The sequence below is a fragment of the Hylobates moloch genome, unplaced genomic scaffold (genome assembly GCF_009828535.3).
Source record: "Hylobates moloch isolate HMO894 unplaced genomic scaffold, HMol_V3 SCAFFOLD_14, whole genome shotgun sequence".
NCBI classification, from domain to species: Eukaryota; Metazoa; Chordata; class Mammalia; order Primates; family Hylobatidae; genus Hylobates; species Hylobates moloch.
Genome location: NW_026652289.1, coordinates 57,711,819 through 57,731,406, shown reverse-complemented (window position 1 = coordinate 57,731,406; position 19,588 = coordinate 57,711,819). Strand labels below are relative to the sequence as shown.

Sequence of the window (19,588 nt, the reverse complement as noted above, 5' to 3'; positions counted from 1 at the left end):
ATTGAGGGATAATTTAGGTACAATAAAATACACAATCAACTGTACAGTTCAATAACTTCTATTTAATCTGAGTAATTTCCTGTGACTGATATTTCTATCACCTCAGAAAGTTTCCTTGTGCCTCTTTCTAGTCAGTACCCTCCCCTGCCCCACAGGTATTCTGACTTCTATCCCTGTGGATTAATTTTGCCTGTTTTTGAAAAGTACGTATATAAAGATTATGTACTCTTTTGTATATTCAACATAATGTCTTGATAGTCATCCATTTTGTTGTGCATATCAGTAGTTTAAAACATTACTGAGCTGTATTCCATTGTAGAAATATCATACAATTTGCTTATTCATTTTTCTGTTCACAGGCACATTGGTTATTTCCAATTTTTGGCTCTTACAAATAAAGCTGCTGTGGATATTCTTGCAGTTTTTAAAAATTATTTATTTATTTAGAGATAGGGTCTCATTATGTTGCCCAGGCTCGTTTTGAACTCCTGGGCTCAACTGATCCTCCTGCCTCAGTCTCCCAAAGTTCTGGAATTACAGGCATGAGCCACCAAACATGGTCATAGTTTTAAGTTTACATATATATTTTGGTGGACAAATGCTCTCATTTCTCTTAGGTAAATATGTAGGAGTGTTATTACTGAGCCATAGGGTAGATGGATGTCTAAATTTATTAGAAACTACCAGTTTTGTTTTTGTTTTTGTTTTTTATTTTTTATTTTTAATATACTTTAAGTTTTAGGGTACATGTGCACAACGTGCAGGTTAGTTGCATATGTATACATGTGCCATGTTGGTGTGCTTCACCCATTAACTCGTCATTTAATATCAGGTATATCTCCTAATGCTATCCCTCCCCCCTCCCCCGACCTACAACAAGGCCCCTGTGTGTTATGTTCCCCTTCCTGTGTCCATGTGTTCTCATTGCTCAATTCCTACCTATGAGTGAGAACATGCAGTGTTTGGTTTTTTGTCCTTGAGATAGTTTGCAGAGAATGATGGTTTAAATTTTTGCAATCTACTCATCTGACAAAGGGCTAATATCCAGAATCTACAATGAACTCAAACAAATTTACAAGAAAAAAACAAACAACCCCATCAAAAAGTAGACGAAGGATATGAACAGACACTTCTCAAAAGAAGACATTTATGCAGCCAACAGACACATGAAAAAATGCTCATCATCACTGGCCATCAGAGAAATGCAAATCAAAACCACAATGAGATACCATCTCACACCAGTTAGAATGGCGATCATTAAAAAGTCAGGAAACAACAGGTGCTGGAGAGGATGTGGAGAAACGACCAGTTTTATGAAGTGATTATACCATTTTATACTCCCAGCAGCAGTAGAGAGTTCTCATTGCTCAATATCCTTGCCAAAGTTTGTCAGTCTTTATAATTTTAGCAATTCTGTGATTCTCATTGTGCTTTTAATTTGCATTTTCTTTATTACTAATGATGCTGAACATCTTTTCAAGCATCTTTTCATCTTTTATGAAGTATCAGTTCAAATCTGTTACCTGTTTGAAAAAAATAGGTTATCTTTTTATCATTCTAGATGCAGGTCCTTTGTTTGACATACATATTGAGTGTATTTTCTCCATGTAAAAAGGCTTGCCTTTTTACTCTCTTAACAGTGTTTTTGATGGGTAGAAACTTCTAATTTTAGTGAAGCTCAGTTTATCAATTTGTTTTTGTTAGTTGTTAGTATCTTTTTTGTTCTGTCTGAGAAATCTTTGCCTGTCCCAATATCATGACTATGTTCACCTACATTTTCCTCCAGAAGGTTTATAGTTTTACCTTTCTATTTAGGTGTGTGATTCATTTTTATTTTCATTTATTTGTTTATTTATTTGAGACAGAGTTTCGCTCTGTTGCCCAGGTTGGAGTGCAGTGGCTCGAACGTCGCACACTGCAGCCTTGACCTCCTGGGCTGAAGCAATCCTCCCACCTCAGCCTTCCATGTAGCTGGGACTACAGGCACATGCCACCACACCTGGCTAATTTTTTTTATTTTTTATAGAGATGGGGTCTTGCCACGTTGCCTAGGCTGGTCTCGAACACCTGGGCTCAAGTGATCCTCCCATCTTGGCCTCCTACAGTGTCAGAGTTTACAGGCATGAGCCACCATGCCCAGCCTGTCATCCATTTTTAATTAAGTTTGTGTGTGCCGTGAGGTAGGGGATCATAGTTCATTTTTCCCACATAGGGATATCTATTTTCTTCATTATCTTTTATTAAAAAAACTTGCTTTCCCCACTGAATTAAATTGTTGTCTTTGTTGAAATCGAGTACTAATCAAGTGGACCTTTTTTCTGTTCCATCTATTTGTCTACTTACTATATACCAGATCCAGTCACATCTTTAGGCTCCATTTTTAGTTCTAGTTCTTTTGCCCTTTCTACCACATCTATATAGTAAGTAGAGATATTTTGGAAGTTCAACAAATTTATTTCGTGTAATTTACTTTTTATGTATGCATAAAAATGATATTCAGTAAAAAAAAATCGGTTAAGTAAGTCTAAAAGAGCTCTTTCAGTAATAAATACAAATTTTAAGTGACATATTATTCTACTATAAGTTAATTTTAAGTTTATTTTCCCCAAGTGCTGAATAAAATAGTTGTAAGATAATGTTAGATTTAATAAAATGTGGTAATTTTATTAGCATACCTAATATTTGTGTTTCCTAAATCTGCAGATTCATAACTTTCATTTATTTATTTATTTATTTTTTGAAACAGAGTTTCACTCTTGTTGCCCGTGCTGGAGTGCAAGGGCAATCTTGGCTCACTGCAAGCTCCACCTCCCGGGTTCAAGTAATTCTCCTGCCTCAGCCTCCCGAGTAGCTGGGATTACAGATGTGCACTACCATGCCTGGCTAATTTTGTATTTTTAGTAGAAACGGGGTTTCACCACATTGGTCAGGCTGGTCTCGAACTCCTGATCTCAAATGATCCACCCGCCTTGGCCTCCCAAAGTGTTGGGATTACAGGCATGAGCCCCCAAGCCTGGCGTATATCTTTCATTTATTATGGGAACATTCTGAGTCTTTATATTTTCAAATATTGCACTTCCATTTTATCTTTCTACTTCTTAAATACCTACTAGATATAGTATGGACCTTTTCGTTCTATTCTTTGTTTCTATAATTTTCATCATTCTTTTTTTTTTTTTTTTTTTTTTTTGAGACGGAGTCTCGCTCTGTCGCCCAGGCTGGAGTGCAGTGGCGCAATCTCGGCTCACTGCAAGCTCCACCTCCTGGGTTCACGCCATTCTCCTGCCTCAGCCTCTCCGAGTAGCTGGGACTACAGGCGCCCACCACGACGCCCGGCTAATTTTTTTGTATTTTTAGTAGAGACGGGGTTTCACCGTGGTCTCGATCTCCTGACCTCGTGATTCGCCCGCCTCGGCCTCCCAAAGTGCTGGGATTACAAGCGTGAGCCACCGCGCCCGGCCATCATTCTTATTTCTCTCTGCTTCATTTCTTCATTTTTATCACTTATCTGGTTCTACCTTTGAATTCACTAACTTTATCCTCAATTTATCTAATTTGATTTTCAGTCCATCCATTGAGTTTTTAAAAATGACTGTAGTTTTTTCTTTGTAGAAGTTCTACATGAATTTTTTTCATAAATGCCCAGATTTCTTTATTTCTAATGCAGGTATACCTTAGAGATACTGTGGGTTCAGTTCCAGAGCACCACAATAAAGCAAATGTAGGAATAAATGTAGGAATGAGTTACATGAAATTTTTAGTTTCCCAGTGCATATAAAAGTTATGTTTACACTATACTGTAGTCTATTAAATGTGCTATAGCATTATGTCTAAAAAAATGTACATACCTTAATTCAAAAATACTTTAGTAATAAAAATGCTAATGATCATCTGATCTTTCAGCAAGTTGTAATATTTTTGCTGGTGGAAGGAGGGTCTTGCCGTGATGTTAATGGCTGCTGACAGATCAAGGTGATGGTTGCTGAAGGTTGGGATGGCTGTGGCGTAAAACTCAGGCAACAATGAAGTTTGCCTCATTGACCCTTCTTTTCATGAAAGATTTCTCTGTAGCATGAGATACTGTTTGGTAGCATTTTACTTACAGTAAGGCTTCTTTCAGAATTGAAATCCATCCTCTCAAACCCTGCTGGTGCTTTATCAACTAAGTTAATGTGATATTCTAAATTGTTTGTTGTCATTTCAGCAATGTTCATAGCATCTTTTCACCAGGAGCAGTTTCCGTCTTAAGAAACTGTTTTCTTTCCTCATCCGTAAGAAGTGACTCCTCATCTATTCAAGTTTGGTCATGAGATTGCAGCGATTCAGTCACATCTTTAGGCTCCACTTTTAGTTCTAGTTCTTTTGCCCTTTCTACCACATCTGCAGTTCCTTCCTTCACTGAAGTCTTGAACCCCTCAAAGTCATCCATGAGGGTTGGGATCACCTTCTTCCAAACTCCTGTTAATGTTGATATTTTGACCTCCTCCCATGAATCATGAATGTTCTTAACAGCATCTAGAATGGTCAATTCTTTCTAGAAAGTTTTCAGTCTACTTTGCCCAGATCCAGTAGAGGAATCACTATTTAAGGCAGCTAAAGCCTTATGAAATGTATATCTTAAATAATAATCCTTGAAAGTTGATATTACTCCTTGCTCCATGGACTGCAGAATGGATGTTGTGTTAGCAAGCATGAAAACAACATTAATCTCCTTGTACATCTCCATCTGGGCTCTTGGGTGACCAGGTGCATTGTTAATGAGCAATAATATTTTGAAAGGAAAATTTTTTCCTGAGCAGATCTCAATGGTGGGCTTAAAATATTCAGTAAACCATGCTGCAGACAGATATACTATCATCAGCATACAACTTTGTTGTTCTTTTTATAGAGCACAGGCACAGTAGATTTAGCACAATTCTTAAGGGCCATAGGATTTTCACAACGGCAGAGGAGCATTGGCTTCATCTTAATGTCAACAACTTTGTTAGCTCCTAACGAGAGAGTCAGCGTGTGTTTTGAAGCTTTGAAGTTAGTTATTGACTTCTCCTCTCCATCTATGAAAGTCCTAGATGGTATCTTCTTCCAATAGAAGGCTGTTTCTCTATATTGAAAATCTGTTGTTTAGGGTAGCCACCTTCATCAGTTATCTTAGCTGGATTTTCTAGGTAACTTGCTGCAGCTTTGACATCAGCACTTGCTGCTACTTCACCTTGCACTTTTATGTTCTAGAGATGGCTTCTGTCCTTAAACCTCATGAACCAACCTGTGCTAGCTTCCAGCTTTTCTTCTGCAGCTTCCTCATCTCTCTCAGCCTTCATAGAATTATTGAGAGTTAAGGCCTTGTTCTGGATTAGGCTTTGGCTTAAGAGAATATTGTGGCTGGTTTGATCTTTCCAGACCATTCAAACTTTCTTCCTGTTGTTTTTATTTATTAATTGTGTGTTCCACTGGAGTAGCACTTTTGATTTTCTCCAAGAACTTTTCCTTTGATTCACAACTTGGCTAACTGGTGAAAGAGGCCTGGTTTTCAGCCTATCTCAGCTTTCAACATGCCTTTCTCACTAAGCTTAACCATTTCTAGCTTTTGATTTAAAGTGAGAGACTTGTGACTCATTTTTTCACTCGAGCACTTAGAGACCATTGTAGTGGTTTTTAACTGGCCTAGTTTTAATATTGTTGTGCCTCAAGGCAAAGGTAGGACCAAGGAGAGGGAGAGAGATGGGGGAAGTGCCAGTGAGTGGAGCAGTCAGAACACACATTTGTTGATTAAGTTTGCCACCTTCTATGGGCACAGTTTGTGATGCCCCAAAACAATTACAATAGTAATATCACGGATCACTGATCACGGATAATCATAACAATATAATAATAATAAAATTTGAAATCTTGTGAGAACTACAAAAATGTGACATAGAGACGAAGTGAGCACATGCTGTTGGAAAAATGGCACTGATAGACTTGGTTGATACAGGATTGCCACAAACCTTCAGTTTGTAAAATTTAAAAAAAAGCACAATATCTGCAAAGCATGATTAAACGAGGCATGCATGTACCTTATTTTTTCTTGTTTTTAATTTTTTTCATTGCTCTTATAAATTTAAAGATAAATATTCCATAGTCTTTATCAAGTTACTATATTTTCTTAATTTTTTGGCATTTGCTCATCTGTTGCCTGAAAGTTCTACTGACTATTACTCATGGTAATTTTTTCTTTATAGTTTAATAGTTTGGAATAGTCAGGATGTTGCAAAGCCTTAGTTGAATTCGTGTCCTTCTAGACAGTTTTGCCAGGAGTGTTAGGGTCATGACTGCCAGGTACCATTTTTTATGAGGGGTCTTTTTAGATTATGTTTGTGATGTAAATTTGAACTGTAAATTCCAGTGAGGGAAAGCCTATGGTTATGAAATTGAGGCTTTTTGTTGATTTCCTCAAAGCTGTTAAATCCAGATCTCCTAGATTATAAAGACTGGACATTTCCCTAATTAGTCAGCGCCTTCTTACTGGTCTGGTTTTAAGTTCCCTTTCAGTTTTTGCTCTGGGGTATTAAAACAGTGTGTAGAAGAAAATCAGACTGGTGAATTGACTGATATCTATTGCTGTGTAATGGGCAGTAAACAATTACAAAAACCAGATAAGCACATTAATGCCTTTGGATAACAGAGCCAAATAATGGACTTTTTTTCATTGGCATTTATATATATGATTAGAGTTTTAATATGATGGCTTACAGCTATTAGTCCTCATATAATAAGTGTCTGTGTCACAAAGTGATGGGTGAAGCAAGTAGTTATTTTGGAATTAATTTAATAAGTCTTTTTATAAAAAGGAATACTTCATTGTTTTTTGTTTCCAAGCTTGTTTGATGCTTTGTGAATGAATCTGTTTACAGATCTCAAAGTTAGAATAATTACCCCTATATATTTTTACTCTAACTTTTTTTTTTTTTTTTTTTGAGACGGAGTCTTTCTCTGTCCCCCAGGCTGGAGTGCAGTGGCGCAATCTCTGCTCATTGCAAGCTCCGCCTCCCGGGTTCACGCCATTCTCCTGCCTCAGCCTCCCGAGTAGCTGGGACTACTACAACTTGTTTTGTATGAAAGCCTACATAGTAAAAATGAGGGTAGCTGTGATTTTATTATAGTCATCTTTGCTCTACTTGGTGCATGTCAAAATCCTTATCTGTTCACCTTTCTTCTTCCTTATTCCTCTAGAGGAAGCTGCTCTAAAAATAGCTCCAGTGATAGATATTCCCCAACGTGGTCAGATTGCTGAATCATTTAGTTCTTTTCTTTTCTTTTTTCTTTCTTTCTTTCTTTTTTTTTTTTTTTTTTTGAGGTGGAGCCTTGCTCTGTTGCCCAGGCTAGAGTACAGAGGTGCAATCTCGGCTAAATGCAACCTTCGCCTCCCGCATTCAAACAATTCTACCGTCTCAGCCTCCCAAGTAGCTGGGACTATAGGCACACGCCACTGTGCCTGGCTAATTTTTGTATTTTTAGTAGAGATGGGGTTTCACCATATTGGTCAGTCTGGTCTCGAAATCCTGACCTCAGGTAATCCACCCACCTCAGCCCCCCAAAGTGCTGGGATTACAGGCGCGAGCCACCACACCTGGCCATTTAGTTCTTTTATGCAGTTTAGGGATACAGACAACAGTGCCTGAGCAGAGTAGGACAAGCATTTTTCTCAGAAAACAAGTCAGTATTTTTTTGAAAAATAAAGAATTATAATCCTCTCAAATAATCTTGTGGTAAATAATTTTGTCTGTTTTTTAAAAGATTATATTTTCCAAATACATAAAATAGCTTTGAATTTTACTTCAAACAATGTTTTCAATATTATTTTCAGTATTGTTTTATTAAAAGTAATAAATTTAAGATAATGAGGAAATTAATAACAGATGAGCTATAAATATTCCCCTACATGTAAACATTTTATTTCATTTTTTTTCCTCTCATCTTAGGTATGTTAACATTCTGGCTGCTTTGTTATAGTTTCTCCGACGCTGAAATAGTTACCTCCAGAAAAGATATTTTAGGGGTATTTAATGCTTGACAGTAAAATAAATACTTTTTCTTAAATAGATGAGAATTTAGCTTTCTTACATTATCCCTAACCCCCATTTCCACTTTCCCTGTCATTCCGAAATAATTTTTCGGTAAGCAGATTGTTGAGTGCTGGCTCCTGCAGAGTACTGCCAGAATGACTAGTTGATAACGCAAAGAAGAAATTACTACTGGCAAGTAAAAGCACACTGCCTTGACATAGCCTTGGCTGTATCTTCAAAGGCAAAGGCAGGAGATTTAGTTTGAAATTTCTTGGGGTTCTGGTTTAGGGTGGGTCTTTCAATGCAGGGGCTTAATGAAAATGGATACATTTATGATAGAATAGATTAGGATGGTTGACAAAGCAAGGTGAGGTTTTCAAAGTGAGTCTTGGACCATGATGTTAAACTTTTGTTTTCCCTGAGATTAATAGCTGTCTCAATTTAGGGCTTGTTTAACTATCATTAATTAATGTCCAAACTCTTCAACAGAACCCTAAAATTCCTCTCTGTACGGGCAAAGACTTCAGGTGATCTATGTTTCATTTTTACCTCTTGGAGATACCCTTCTAGAGCCTCCTGTCCCCTGTCTAATGTAGTCTGCTTGCATTTAGCCCTGCTATACAGATTTCATCCTTGGATTTCTCTTTGCCTCTCCTAGATGCTGAATTGTACTCCCTGAATCTTATATATATATCCCATCTTTTGTTTACTCTCTTAAATTAGAGGAGCCATCCCCTAGTAGTTTTTAACAGGTCTTTCTTCTGTAAATAATGCATGCATAGATAATTGATATGGTAAATATGGTGTTTTCTTTTTGTCTCTTATAATGCTAGAATTTCGTTACAAAAATATATCACAGAATTGCTAAAAAAATTGGAGAAAAGTTAACATTTTCTTACAGAAATGAAATTTGGAACAACAAAAAATGATTGTGTATAACTATTTGCTTTTTAAAGTTCTGGAAAGGGTATCTATGTAAGTGATTATGAGGATATATAGAATTGAATTCTGTATTTTAGTGTTTCAACTTGTGAATATTTTTATATTTTTGATAACTCTACTAGGCAATGATATTTAATGATTTTAAAAATTTGATAAAGACGTAAAATTTTGTCTCATAAACAAATATTAGTTATAATATTATAATTTTGTCAAATAAACTTAAAAAACTTTTTCTCACAAATTATATCCTGATGGAATTTGAGTTTTCTATTTTAATTGAAAAAAGTTATGTCTTAGAAGGTGTTTATAATCTCTGAAGATGGCATGCTGGAGCTCAAAGGGACAAATGTATTTTTTAAATGAGATGCCTTGATTCAAAGGATTTAAAATGTATTTTTAAAGGCTGCTACCTCTCATTTTCTCCAGGTTGAGTGCCAGTAACAATGATTGCGCCCAGAAATGTCTCGGGTAGATTCCAGGAAGAATTTGGGAGAAGAGATTCCCCCAGAAATACAGAGAGGGTTTTCAGTCTGGCTGTGACTTCATGTTTCTAGAGACCAGATAGGCTGCCCTTTCCTTTGGAAACTAGGGCCCTGGAGTGAAATGAGCCCTACCACTAGTCTATCACTCCTTCTCCATTTGTGGGAATATCAGAGAGAAGTAGCTGAAAGAGACGATTTTAAAAGTTTGCCAACATATGAAGTATATCACCTACTGAGGGAAATTTGGCTGCCCTCCTGTTTCCACACTTACTCCTTGGCCATGAAAAGCTCTAAAAGTCATTATCTCACATCTGCGGAATAGGCTTCATGGGAGTGGGCCTGAGAATGGTAATGTCAAATGAATGGTATACATAGCCAGTGTATTGATCATGGGCTATTGTATTGATTTTACGCTGTTTAGGGTCTAAAGGGTTGCGAGAAGTTTGGAGAATAGTACATAGGGTAGGTAGAAAAACAAGGCAGCTTCATTTTTCCTTTGCTCTCTGAAAAAAACATTAAAAAGTGGTTCTGTCCTAATTCTATCATTTTTATATTTTCTTTGAATAACAAACTTTAAAAAAATAAATACAGCATTTTGGGAAAAGCTAGGTTTGTCAATAATTTTAATGCACTTGCCTAAACTCTTACTCAGGTCTTAGAAATGGTAGTTTCCAAATGGAGGGAAGAAAAGGAGGGAGGAAGAAAGACAATGATTTACGGAAACAGTAAAACAAGTTTTGATTTAGGATTAAGTATTGGTCACAATAACACATAAAATATACTTATTTTTGTATTATTCAAATTAATATAACTGAGAATTACTGCAAATGATGCTGCCCTTAAAAATGAAAAACATTTTATATGAGACATGGCAGTATGTAACACTTTGAGGATCAGAGCACTAGAAGTCAGGATAACTGGAATCTTTCCCTGTCTCAGTCTCTAGGGACTGACTGTATGTACTCCTGGGCCACCTTCCCACCACACCCTTATTCTCCCCCCGTAGTAACCTCGACTGGTCACTTTTCTAGGTTAATAATAAGGTTGTAGACTTGGTAATTACTAAGCGTCTGTAAGATCTTGTTACTCCATTATATATAAATCTTTTCAGAAAGTTTATGTCTTTTCATGAAATGAATTAGGTAGCTTTTACTTTATTTTTTGTTTTTTTTTTTTTAAATAATTTGGTCCTAAACAATTCAATATTTGTTAAGGTTAACTGTATTTAAACAGCAGTGGTTATGTTTTTGGGGTGGTGTACATAAATATAACAGGGTAGATTTCCTATTGTAAGAACCTCTGATACGAGCTTAGATGAGAAATTGCCCTTACAGTACCCTTCAGTGACACTTACCATGATTTGCTTTTAGTTTTATGGGGGAATCATTAGTGTATTGGTTCATTTGTAACTGATGGTTTATTTCCAAGGTTTTGAGACTAGTGAGTTAAATAGCTTTAAAATTCTTACTATTGTTTAGAAGGCTAATTGTGTAAATTTAAATGTCAAAGCTTTTGAATGGCTTCTTTTTAACAGTGATTTTTAACAAATGTTTGATCATACTGTATTTGTGCTACAGTTGAAGTGCTGAAGTAGCATTTTGGCATCTTTCCCAAAAGCATGCTTAAAGAGGCTAGCGGCAGCATCTCTCCCTGTCTCCTCAGTGCTTTTTACCTTGCGAGTGGTGCAGCTTGTTCTGCGGATGTACTGAAACCCTCCCATTTAATCTGCAGTGGAGGAGAATGGAGCTCACTGTCCAGTAGAAATCAATGATGTAGCAAGGTTGCAGTAAATAGAAATGATTTTATATTTCAATAGCTTAGCAAGAAGACATTTATAATATTTTTTTCTTTCATCTGATTAAGTTTTGCTTTCTGTTTTCTTCTAGAGAGATGTGGATAATTTGCCCTGCCTCCAACATCTCTTTCTCAGCTTCAACAATATATCTAGGTAAGTGGAAACTCCCAAGTTGTCATTCATTATAACTTGATTGTGTGGGTTCTAGCGCTTTAGATTAAGATTGTAAATACCTTGGAGAATTTTACTAGCATGGAAGATTTTAAATTAGAAAATGATAAGACAAAGTTCTTTGTGGAAAAGCAAAGCTCTTGTGTGTATTCTTGCCTGTAATGCTAACATGATGAAATTAATATAGTATGTGCTTTTGATTTAATTATGCTTTAGAGTTGCTCTTTTGTAAAACATGAGTACATGGAAATTTCAACATATATTTTGCTGTCCTTTGTTTGACATTCACGGCACTGATCAGTTGAATTAGAATTTCTTTCATAAATTGTCAGCTACAATTTGTATAGCTACTAAGCAATTTTAATACAGCAGGCTATATTTGTCACTGAGCCACTTGCTAATTAGGCCAAACTGCCTTCTAACTTAGTATCTCTACTTAGAATTAATGCTGCTAAGAGACAGTGGATTAGAATATAGAAATGTATAAATTTAGTTTTCTAACTATTTGAAGCATATTATCCTTTATGTTGTGATGATGTCTCATTTAGAATTGGAGCTGAGACATACAGTAAGACTTTTCAATGCAAAAGGGCCCCTACTTTTTCCCTAATTCTTTCCTTCTCCTCCTTCCCAGGAGCCACTTAGTTTGAAATGGGCCTTTTAATGCCCTCAGTTCTTTAGTTTCACTTCAAGGCTGTTCTTTGAATCTGCTTTTATAAGAGGGTAAAAAATATATATAAAAAGATTTAGAGCATATCTTTTTCTGAACTCCAGGTCTATGCTTCTGTATTAAAAACCAGTTTAATTTTTGTGTGTTGTCTGTTGGCATGTTTTTTGCATGTCTGCCATCAGACTTGTTTTAACCCAATCATCCTGTACTATGTCTCTAAAAGACAGAAATTATCTAAAGACAGTGAGCTTTGCAAATAGACATTATTTTGAAGAAAATACTTTCTTTTTTTTCTCTTCTGTGGGAAAAAATATTAAAGTTTTTTGATAGACTTTTCATATTCTTCTTAGTATATTTTGAATGCAACATTCCAGGTGCCATTATTCTATCTTGTTGAGGAGGTAGAATTTCTTTTCAATGGCAATGGAAGGGTCACTCATTTTTTTAAGGGAATTTCTTCCTAAAAATCATTAACAACTCTTTAGAGAAGATAGTCTCTCATTTTTATAATATGTGAAATACTCTCTGTTTAAGATACAAACTTTTAGATTCCCCCAACCTGTGGTGGAACTCATTACTTCTTTTGCTTCTTGTTTATGGGGAGTAATTTAAAGAGAAATATAAATTTGGTTATATAGGGATTATGATATTCCCAGGTCCCCAGGATATCTGAATTTCTAAACTCCTAAATTCCTAGCTCTGTAGGAAGTTGGTTTTGGTTGCCTATATCTGGGAATTTTGCTTCCCAACCTGGAAAGGAGTTCCGCTCACCCAGCAAAACAAAGTTAAGATTAATGAGATTAATATTTATAACTTTCTTTAAAAAGTGTGATTTCTCAAGAAAATAAAGATAGAAGTCAGCTGACAACTTTGAGGCTTTTATTCTCTCTGTGATTGCTTTCTCTGTGTTTTTATGTATCTTTCACAGTATACCTTCCTCTAGTGTTTCCAGCGAATCTGCTTTTGAGGCACAGTACATTTCCTGCTCTGTTTTTGTTGATGCTTGTGGTGCAGGAGGTAGTATAGCGAATATATTGGGTCTGAGGAGGGAAAAATCAGAGAGAACAACTTTGAAAATATTTCTGTGAACTTTATTCAAGATACAGATATCTCAGATAGATGGGCTGTCAGATAACCTGTAGTGATAGCTACAGTATATATTCAGGACACAATTGTTCTTCTATATCCTGGCATAATAGAGTTGCCAGGTTTTACAGTGCCAGCTTTCTGGGACCTATCTTCCATGGACTCTAATTCAGTAGTTTTAAGTAGGGCTCAGGAATTCATACCTTTATTTAAAAAATGCAGCTGACTTAAAAATACCAGTGGTCTGTGTTATTCAAACTTCAGGTCAAAACCCATATAGGGATCCTAAGATCAATTTAGTGATTTAAAACCAGGCAAATTAAAATGGAATGGAAAATATCAGAGTTTGTCACACATTTTAAGAGCATACACTGTTTCATAAAAATTTTCCAGTTTTAATTATATATGGATATGTCTATGTATGCATATGCATGTATGTTATTTTACTATAGACAACATGGAAACTGGGTTACAATGTAAATATGTTTCTTACTATGGGTTAGATGAAAAAATTTGAAAAATTCTGTGAGATCTTGCTACATTCATTAATAGCTTCTTATATTTCCACTATTATTGCAGTGTTAGAGTTTATTGTACTTTCATTTTATATTGTCCCTTCTGTTAGACTGTAAACTTGACAAAGGCAGAGGAATATGTCTGTACTGCTTACTACAGCCTCTTCAGCATCTAGCATGTATGTGTTCTTAGTACAGGTATTACTAGTTGTATTGAAAAGATTTATAAGGAGAACTTAATTCCTCAAACAGAAATATTTTTCTATGTGATCTAAGAACTCTTTTTGGTGTGTCCTTTTTTTATGTTATTACTAGGTCACTTAGTCTGTGTTTAATGTGTGGACCTGTGAGGTTTAAAGCCATAAGCAAATCAAAGTTCTCTTGGCAGTTGTTTTGGGCTTCCAGGTCAATTTACTGATTTGTCAGTAAGGATCTTGCCCATAATTTCTAGAGAAACTAAACCTTTTATTTATGCAGTGGGGTATATCAGGGTTAGGGTGGTGGGTGTGGTGTGTCCCAGGGTACAGACAATAAGGAGGTGCGTTGTCTGTAAGGCATTTAAAAACAATAAAACTGACAAAAATAATGTTGCTTTTTATTGTCACTTTGCATTGGAATTTCTTTCTTTTTTCTTTTTTTTTTTTTTTGAGACAGAGTCTCGCTCTTTCGCCCAGGCCAGAGTGCAGTGGCGCAATCTTGGCTCACTGCAAGCTCCGCCTCCTGGGTTCATGCCATTCTCCTGCCTCAGCCTCTCGAGTAGCTGGGACTACAGGCGCCCGCCACCGCACCCGGCTAATTTTTTGTATTTTTAGTAGAGATGGAGTTTCACCGTGTTAGCCAGGATGGTCTCGATCTCCTGACCTCGTGATCCGCCCGCCTCGATCCCCAAAGTGCTGGGATTACAGGCGTGAGCCACCGTGCCCGGCCTGCGTTGGAATTTCTAACCTATGTCACTGATAAAATACTCTTCTCTGCCAGGGTGACCTCTCATACCTCTTTTCTTACTTTAGTAAGACAATGTTATTTGGACTCAGCTTTTTCTTTATGATATCACTGAAAATTTTAAACTAGGTTTCTTTTTCTTTTTGAGGAAGGAATGCTGTTTTAAGTTCTTTAATGACCTTTGTTAGTACATACAGTATGGTTAAAGGTCACTGAAGCACACGCTTTGGGGTGTGACTTTTCCTTCATCACTATTCTCCAAGAGAAGGTAATCCTCCAGGCTATTTTCAAAATTTTACTGAAAATGGTTTATAATTTTACCTTTATCAGGAAATCATTCTCCTTGCATTTTTCTCAAGTTATATTTCAACTTGATAAGTCACCCTATATCAATTATATTTCTAGAAAAGAATCTATTTCTATTTAGGAAACCTTAAACTGCCCTGCAGTTGTCTAATTTAGTACTAGTTGATATTTTAACGAGGAAATTATTTCACTGACCTTCAGAGTATATCGATTTTTTTTTTTTTTTTTTTGAGACAGAGTCTCGCTCTGTTGCCCAGGCTGGAGTGCAGTAGCGCATTCTCAGCTCACGGCAAGCTCCGCCTCCTGGGTTCATGCCATTCTCCTGCCTCAGCCTCATGAGTAGTTGGGACTACAGGTGCCTGCCACCACACCCAGCTAATTTTTTTTTTTTTTTTGTATTTTTAGTAGAGACGGCGTTTCACTGTGTTAGCCAGGATGGTCTCAATCTCCTGAGCTCGTGATCCTCCTGCCTCGGCCTCCCAAAGTGCTGGGATTACAGGCGTGAGCCACTGTGCCGGCCTATATGGATATTTTTTATGAGCTCAGGTTGTTAGATTGTATTCCTGTGGTTGAGATATCAGGTTTTATTCTTGTACCTTCCAGGATTGCAAGTGTCACTTATGTTATTTTGGCTTGAAGGAAATTCATTTCCCTTAGTTCTAGTATGCAGCATACCGTTAGAATGCCTTTACTTTTCCTTTGTTAGCAGATAACCAATGATACGCAAATCTTCTTACTGAGTTAAACAGAGGAGATCAACAGGAAATCAACTATTGACAGATGTTTTCTGACCATCTGCTAAGTTTTAAATTTGAGAAATGACTACATGCTTGTCAAGGAAATTTCATTATCGGTACCCATTTATCTACTGAACTCCTCTTGAGGGGTTTACCAAATGGTTCACACGTGATTCACCTTCAGACAAACATTTAATTGCATTTTTCTAAATGTGATGGGCGTAATGTAAGGAGGACCCACAAAAACAAGATTTAAAAATAGGGGCATTTGTTTCCATCCATGCTGCTTTATTCCTTCTTTGTGAGTAAAACCCTCTGAGTATGATAAGGTGGCATATAGTGCCTTAGTAGGTCTGACTGTAAAGCATAGCTCCAGCTTTTGAATTCTTTTAGTCAGAAAATAGGTGAAAATAGATATTCACAACTAATGATAGATATGTTCTACCACTTCAGAAAAATAGACTTTGAGGTAAGATCAATTTGTTTGATCATCCTCAGGGCTGATGTAATTATTGGGTCTAAATTTATTTTATTTGAAACACAGCACTTATACTAAAATAATTTTTCTATGGTTTTTCATTGTATATCTTATTTCAATACTACTTTATTAAAGTGCTGTTTTTCCTTTTAGAGATCAAAAGCAAAAATTATTCTAAAATGTTATAGAATGATAGTTTCTGAGGACGATTTTCCACAAGCCTTGCAATTTACTGAAGAGTCAGAGTTCATGGGGCAGGGGTAGTATACAGTAAAAAAAAAAAAGAAAAAAGAAGAAAAGAGGGCCAATGTGCAATGTAATGGGGAACCTCTATTATGTTTGTCGTACTCCTTTTGCATTACCTTTGAAGCAGCAAAAAGCAAAAAAATCTAATGGATAGCAGTCACTTTTTAAATTATTATTACATAGCTTCTTTTATTATCCTCCTTATATCAGCATCTATAACCATTTAAAGCATTAGTTCTGTAAGTACAAAGATACATACAGATACTCTCATGGATTTTATTTATAACATTATAAAGTGGAGAGTGCTACCATGTATGCTCTCCAACTTCATTTTATAAAATGTTGTTGAAATTAATCTTTGCAAAATTGTAATCATTTTCTATTAAAAGATTGTCTTTCTTTAATGGACATTATGAGTCAGTTGGAGGGTTTTTTACCTGTACCTTCTCAACCAACTTATAAATATACATATGATTGCAAACTCACAGGAAATTTTCCAGATACTCTTCTATAATTGTAAGGCTCCATTTTTACTACTGTAAAGGTTATTTGTGTGTGTGTGTGTGTGTGTGTGTGTGTGTGTGTGTGTCTGTAAGCGAGAGAGAGAGTTTTTCTAAAAAGAAGGCTTCTTGAACTAAAATTAAACTAAGGCCTGGGAGCAGGCTGCTTGCATACCTTGTGTCAGTCTGAGTTCACATATACATATTTGAGAGGCTGATAGCTATTCATAGCAGTGAGTTAGCAGTTTTGAAAACACTGATGTACCAAAGGTCCCTTTGGATTTTATTCACGTGAAGGTTCTAAAAGTTGCAGGAAAAATTTTGGTGCCTAAGGGGCTTAAAATTAATTACTCATGATTACATACTGGGTGGTGTTCAGAAACAAACAAGTACGATAAATTGAGACCAACATACGTTTTATGATTTCCTTTGTATTTTGTTTTACAAGGGCATGGAAATTCAAAGAATATTCAGAAACAAAGTATAAGTAGATTAAATTCAAAATCCACTTAGAAACAAACTTAAGATATATAACTAGTTTCCCTTAGTGCATTTCTTGTACTTATATTATAGAAATACTTCCAAAAGGGATTTGAGGTAGTATCAATGAAGAGAGTCAAACTCTGTAAAATATTTGAAGAGATTTATTCTAAGCCAAATGTGAGTAACCATGGACCATGACACAGTCCTCAGGACATCCCAAGAACATGTGCACAAGGTGGTCAGGGTGCAGCTTGGTTTTATACATTTTAGGGAGGCACGAGACATCAATCAAATACATTTAAGAAATACATTGGTTTGGTCCAGAAAGGTGGGACAACTCGAAGTTGGGGGAGAAAAACAGAGATCTTGCTCCAGCTGTTTCCTAATTCATTTGATGAAAAGGGAAGATAGCCCTCTGTCAGAAGCAAAAATACCTACGTGATTGTATAGATTTAAAAAATCTATATAAATAGCTGTTTTAAAGTTCTTATCTACTAATTCCAACATTTGTGTCATCTCTGGTACTGTTATAGTGACTTTTTTTCTCGTTAATATATGTTTCAATTTTTATTGCTTCTTCCTCATCTGGCAATTGTTTTTATTGTATTCTGGGCATTGTGGATGTTCTATTGAGAGATTTAAGGATTATTGAGTTTTGTTTTGATAACTACTAGAGAATCAGGTTGATCCTGTTGAGGTTTATTTTTAGTTTAGTTTTTTTTTTTTTTTTAAGGAAGATCTAAAATGATACTTACTATAGAATTAGAGTAGTATATTTTTACATCCATTACCAGCGGCAAATCTGTATGGGTCTGCAGCAACCTCAATTCTTGCCTCCTCAGAAGAAAGAATTTGACGGAGGGGCATAAGGCAAAAGGAGAGACCAAGGCAAGTTTTAGAGCAGGAGTGAAAGTTTATTAAAAAGCTTTAGGGCAGGAATGAAAGGGAGTAAATTACACTTGGAAGAGGGCCAAGTGGGCAACTTGAGAGATCAAGTGCCCAGTTTGGCCTTTGATTTAGAGTTTTATACGTTGGCATACTTCCCAGGTCTTGCATCCCTTCTCCCCTGATTCTTCCCTTGCAGTGGGCTGTCCACCTGCGCAATGGCCTGCTGGCATTTGGGAGAGGCCGCATGCACAGTGTGTTTACTGGAGTTGCACACATGCTCACTTGAGGCATTCTTCCCTTACCAGTCAACTGTTCCTAGAAGGTCACATACCAGTTAAACTCTGACATTTTGCCTCTTAATGCACATGCTTGAGCCCACTTGCCCAACTCCAGTGCAAAGCCACTAATTATCAGTAGATCTTATTGGGAAACTACTAAGTATCAGTTTCAGGTTTTTTTCTATCTATTGGGAGACTGCCTTTCCCTGGTGCCTGCTGCAACCAATTCTTATTTTAGAGAAACAGTGTAACAACTGCCTGACCATCACCTGAGGGTCGCCTGACATTCCTGATTGCTAGGGAGCCCTCTCCAGCCCCACTGGAGCCTGGCTAGCTACTTACTGTAACATATCCATATTTTTTTTGTTACGAAAGTAAACATAAGATTTGTGTATCCGAGGTAGACTGATTATTTACCTGCAGAATATCTTGTGTTAGTTTCCCATGCTCCATTTTTTTCCCATGGTGCTGTGATAAATGCAGATGTCACCTGCATGTATGAGCAGGGGCCTCTAGTACATGAGAGAAACCCCAAATTATTAATCTTGAAGCTTATGTAGAAGCTGCTTACATAACTGCACCTTCTCCCCTCCAGGACAGAAAGAGAGAACACAGAGAGAAACTGAGACCTTATCTTCCTAATGTAAACAAATCCTCTATGAAGAGAAAAGTCAAAGGTGTTTTGGCCAATAATCTTTTGGAATGTAAACAAATGGCTCCACATTTTGATACCCTTTGATATGTAAACATGTAGTTCTTAGAGATAAATTTCCGTATTACTCTTTTTTTTTCTTTGAGACCCAGTCTCACTGCTCTGTTGCCCAGGCTGTAGTGCACTGGCACGATCTCCCTTCACTGCAACCTCCGCCTCCAGGGTTCAAGCAATTCTCCTGCCTCAGCCTCCCAAGTAGCTGGGACTACAGGTGTGTGCCACCATGCCCGACTTATTTTTTTACTTTTAGTAGAGTCAGGGTTTTACCATGTTGGCCATGCTGGTCTCAAACTCCTGACCTCAGATGATCTGCCT

At 36.6% G+C, this 19,588-nt stretch overlaps 1 protein-coding gene across 4 annotated transcripts in view; it reads left to right on the top strand.

Annotated features, from left to right (window-relative positions):
- The window catches only part of LRRC49 (leucine rich repeat containing 49), a 165,943-nt gene that overhangs the window by 34,764 nt on the left and 111,591 nt on the right, over positions 1-19,588 (top strand). For 3 of the 4 annotated variants that reach the window (XM_032176080.2, XM_032176081.3, XM_032176086.2), the window contains one exon: positions 11,353-11,414. In XM_032176080.2, coding sequence (XP_032031971.1) covers positions 11,353-11,414 — 62 coding nt within the window. Of the gene's footprint in view, positions 1-11,146; positions 11,247-11,352; positions 11,415-19,588 lie in introns of those variants that run through there. The other variant, XM_032176085.2, reaches the window with a different exon arrangement.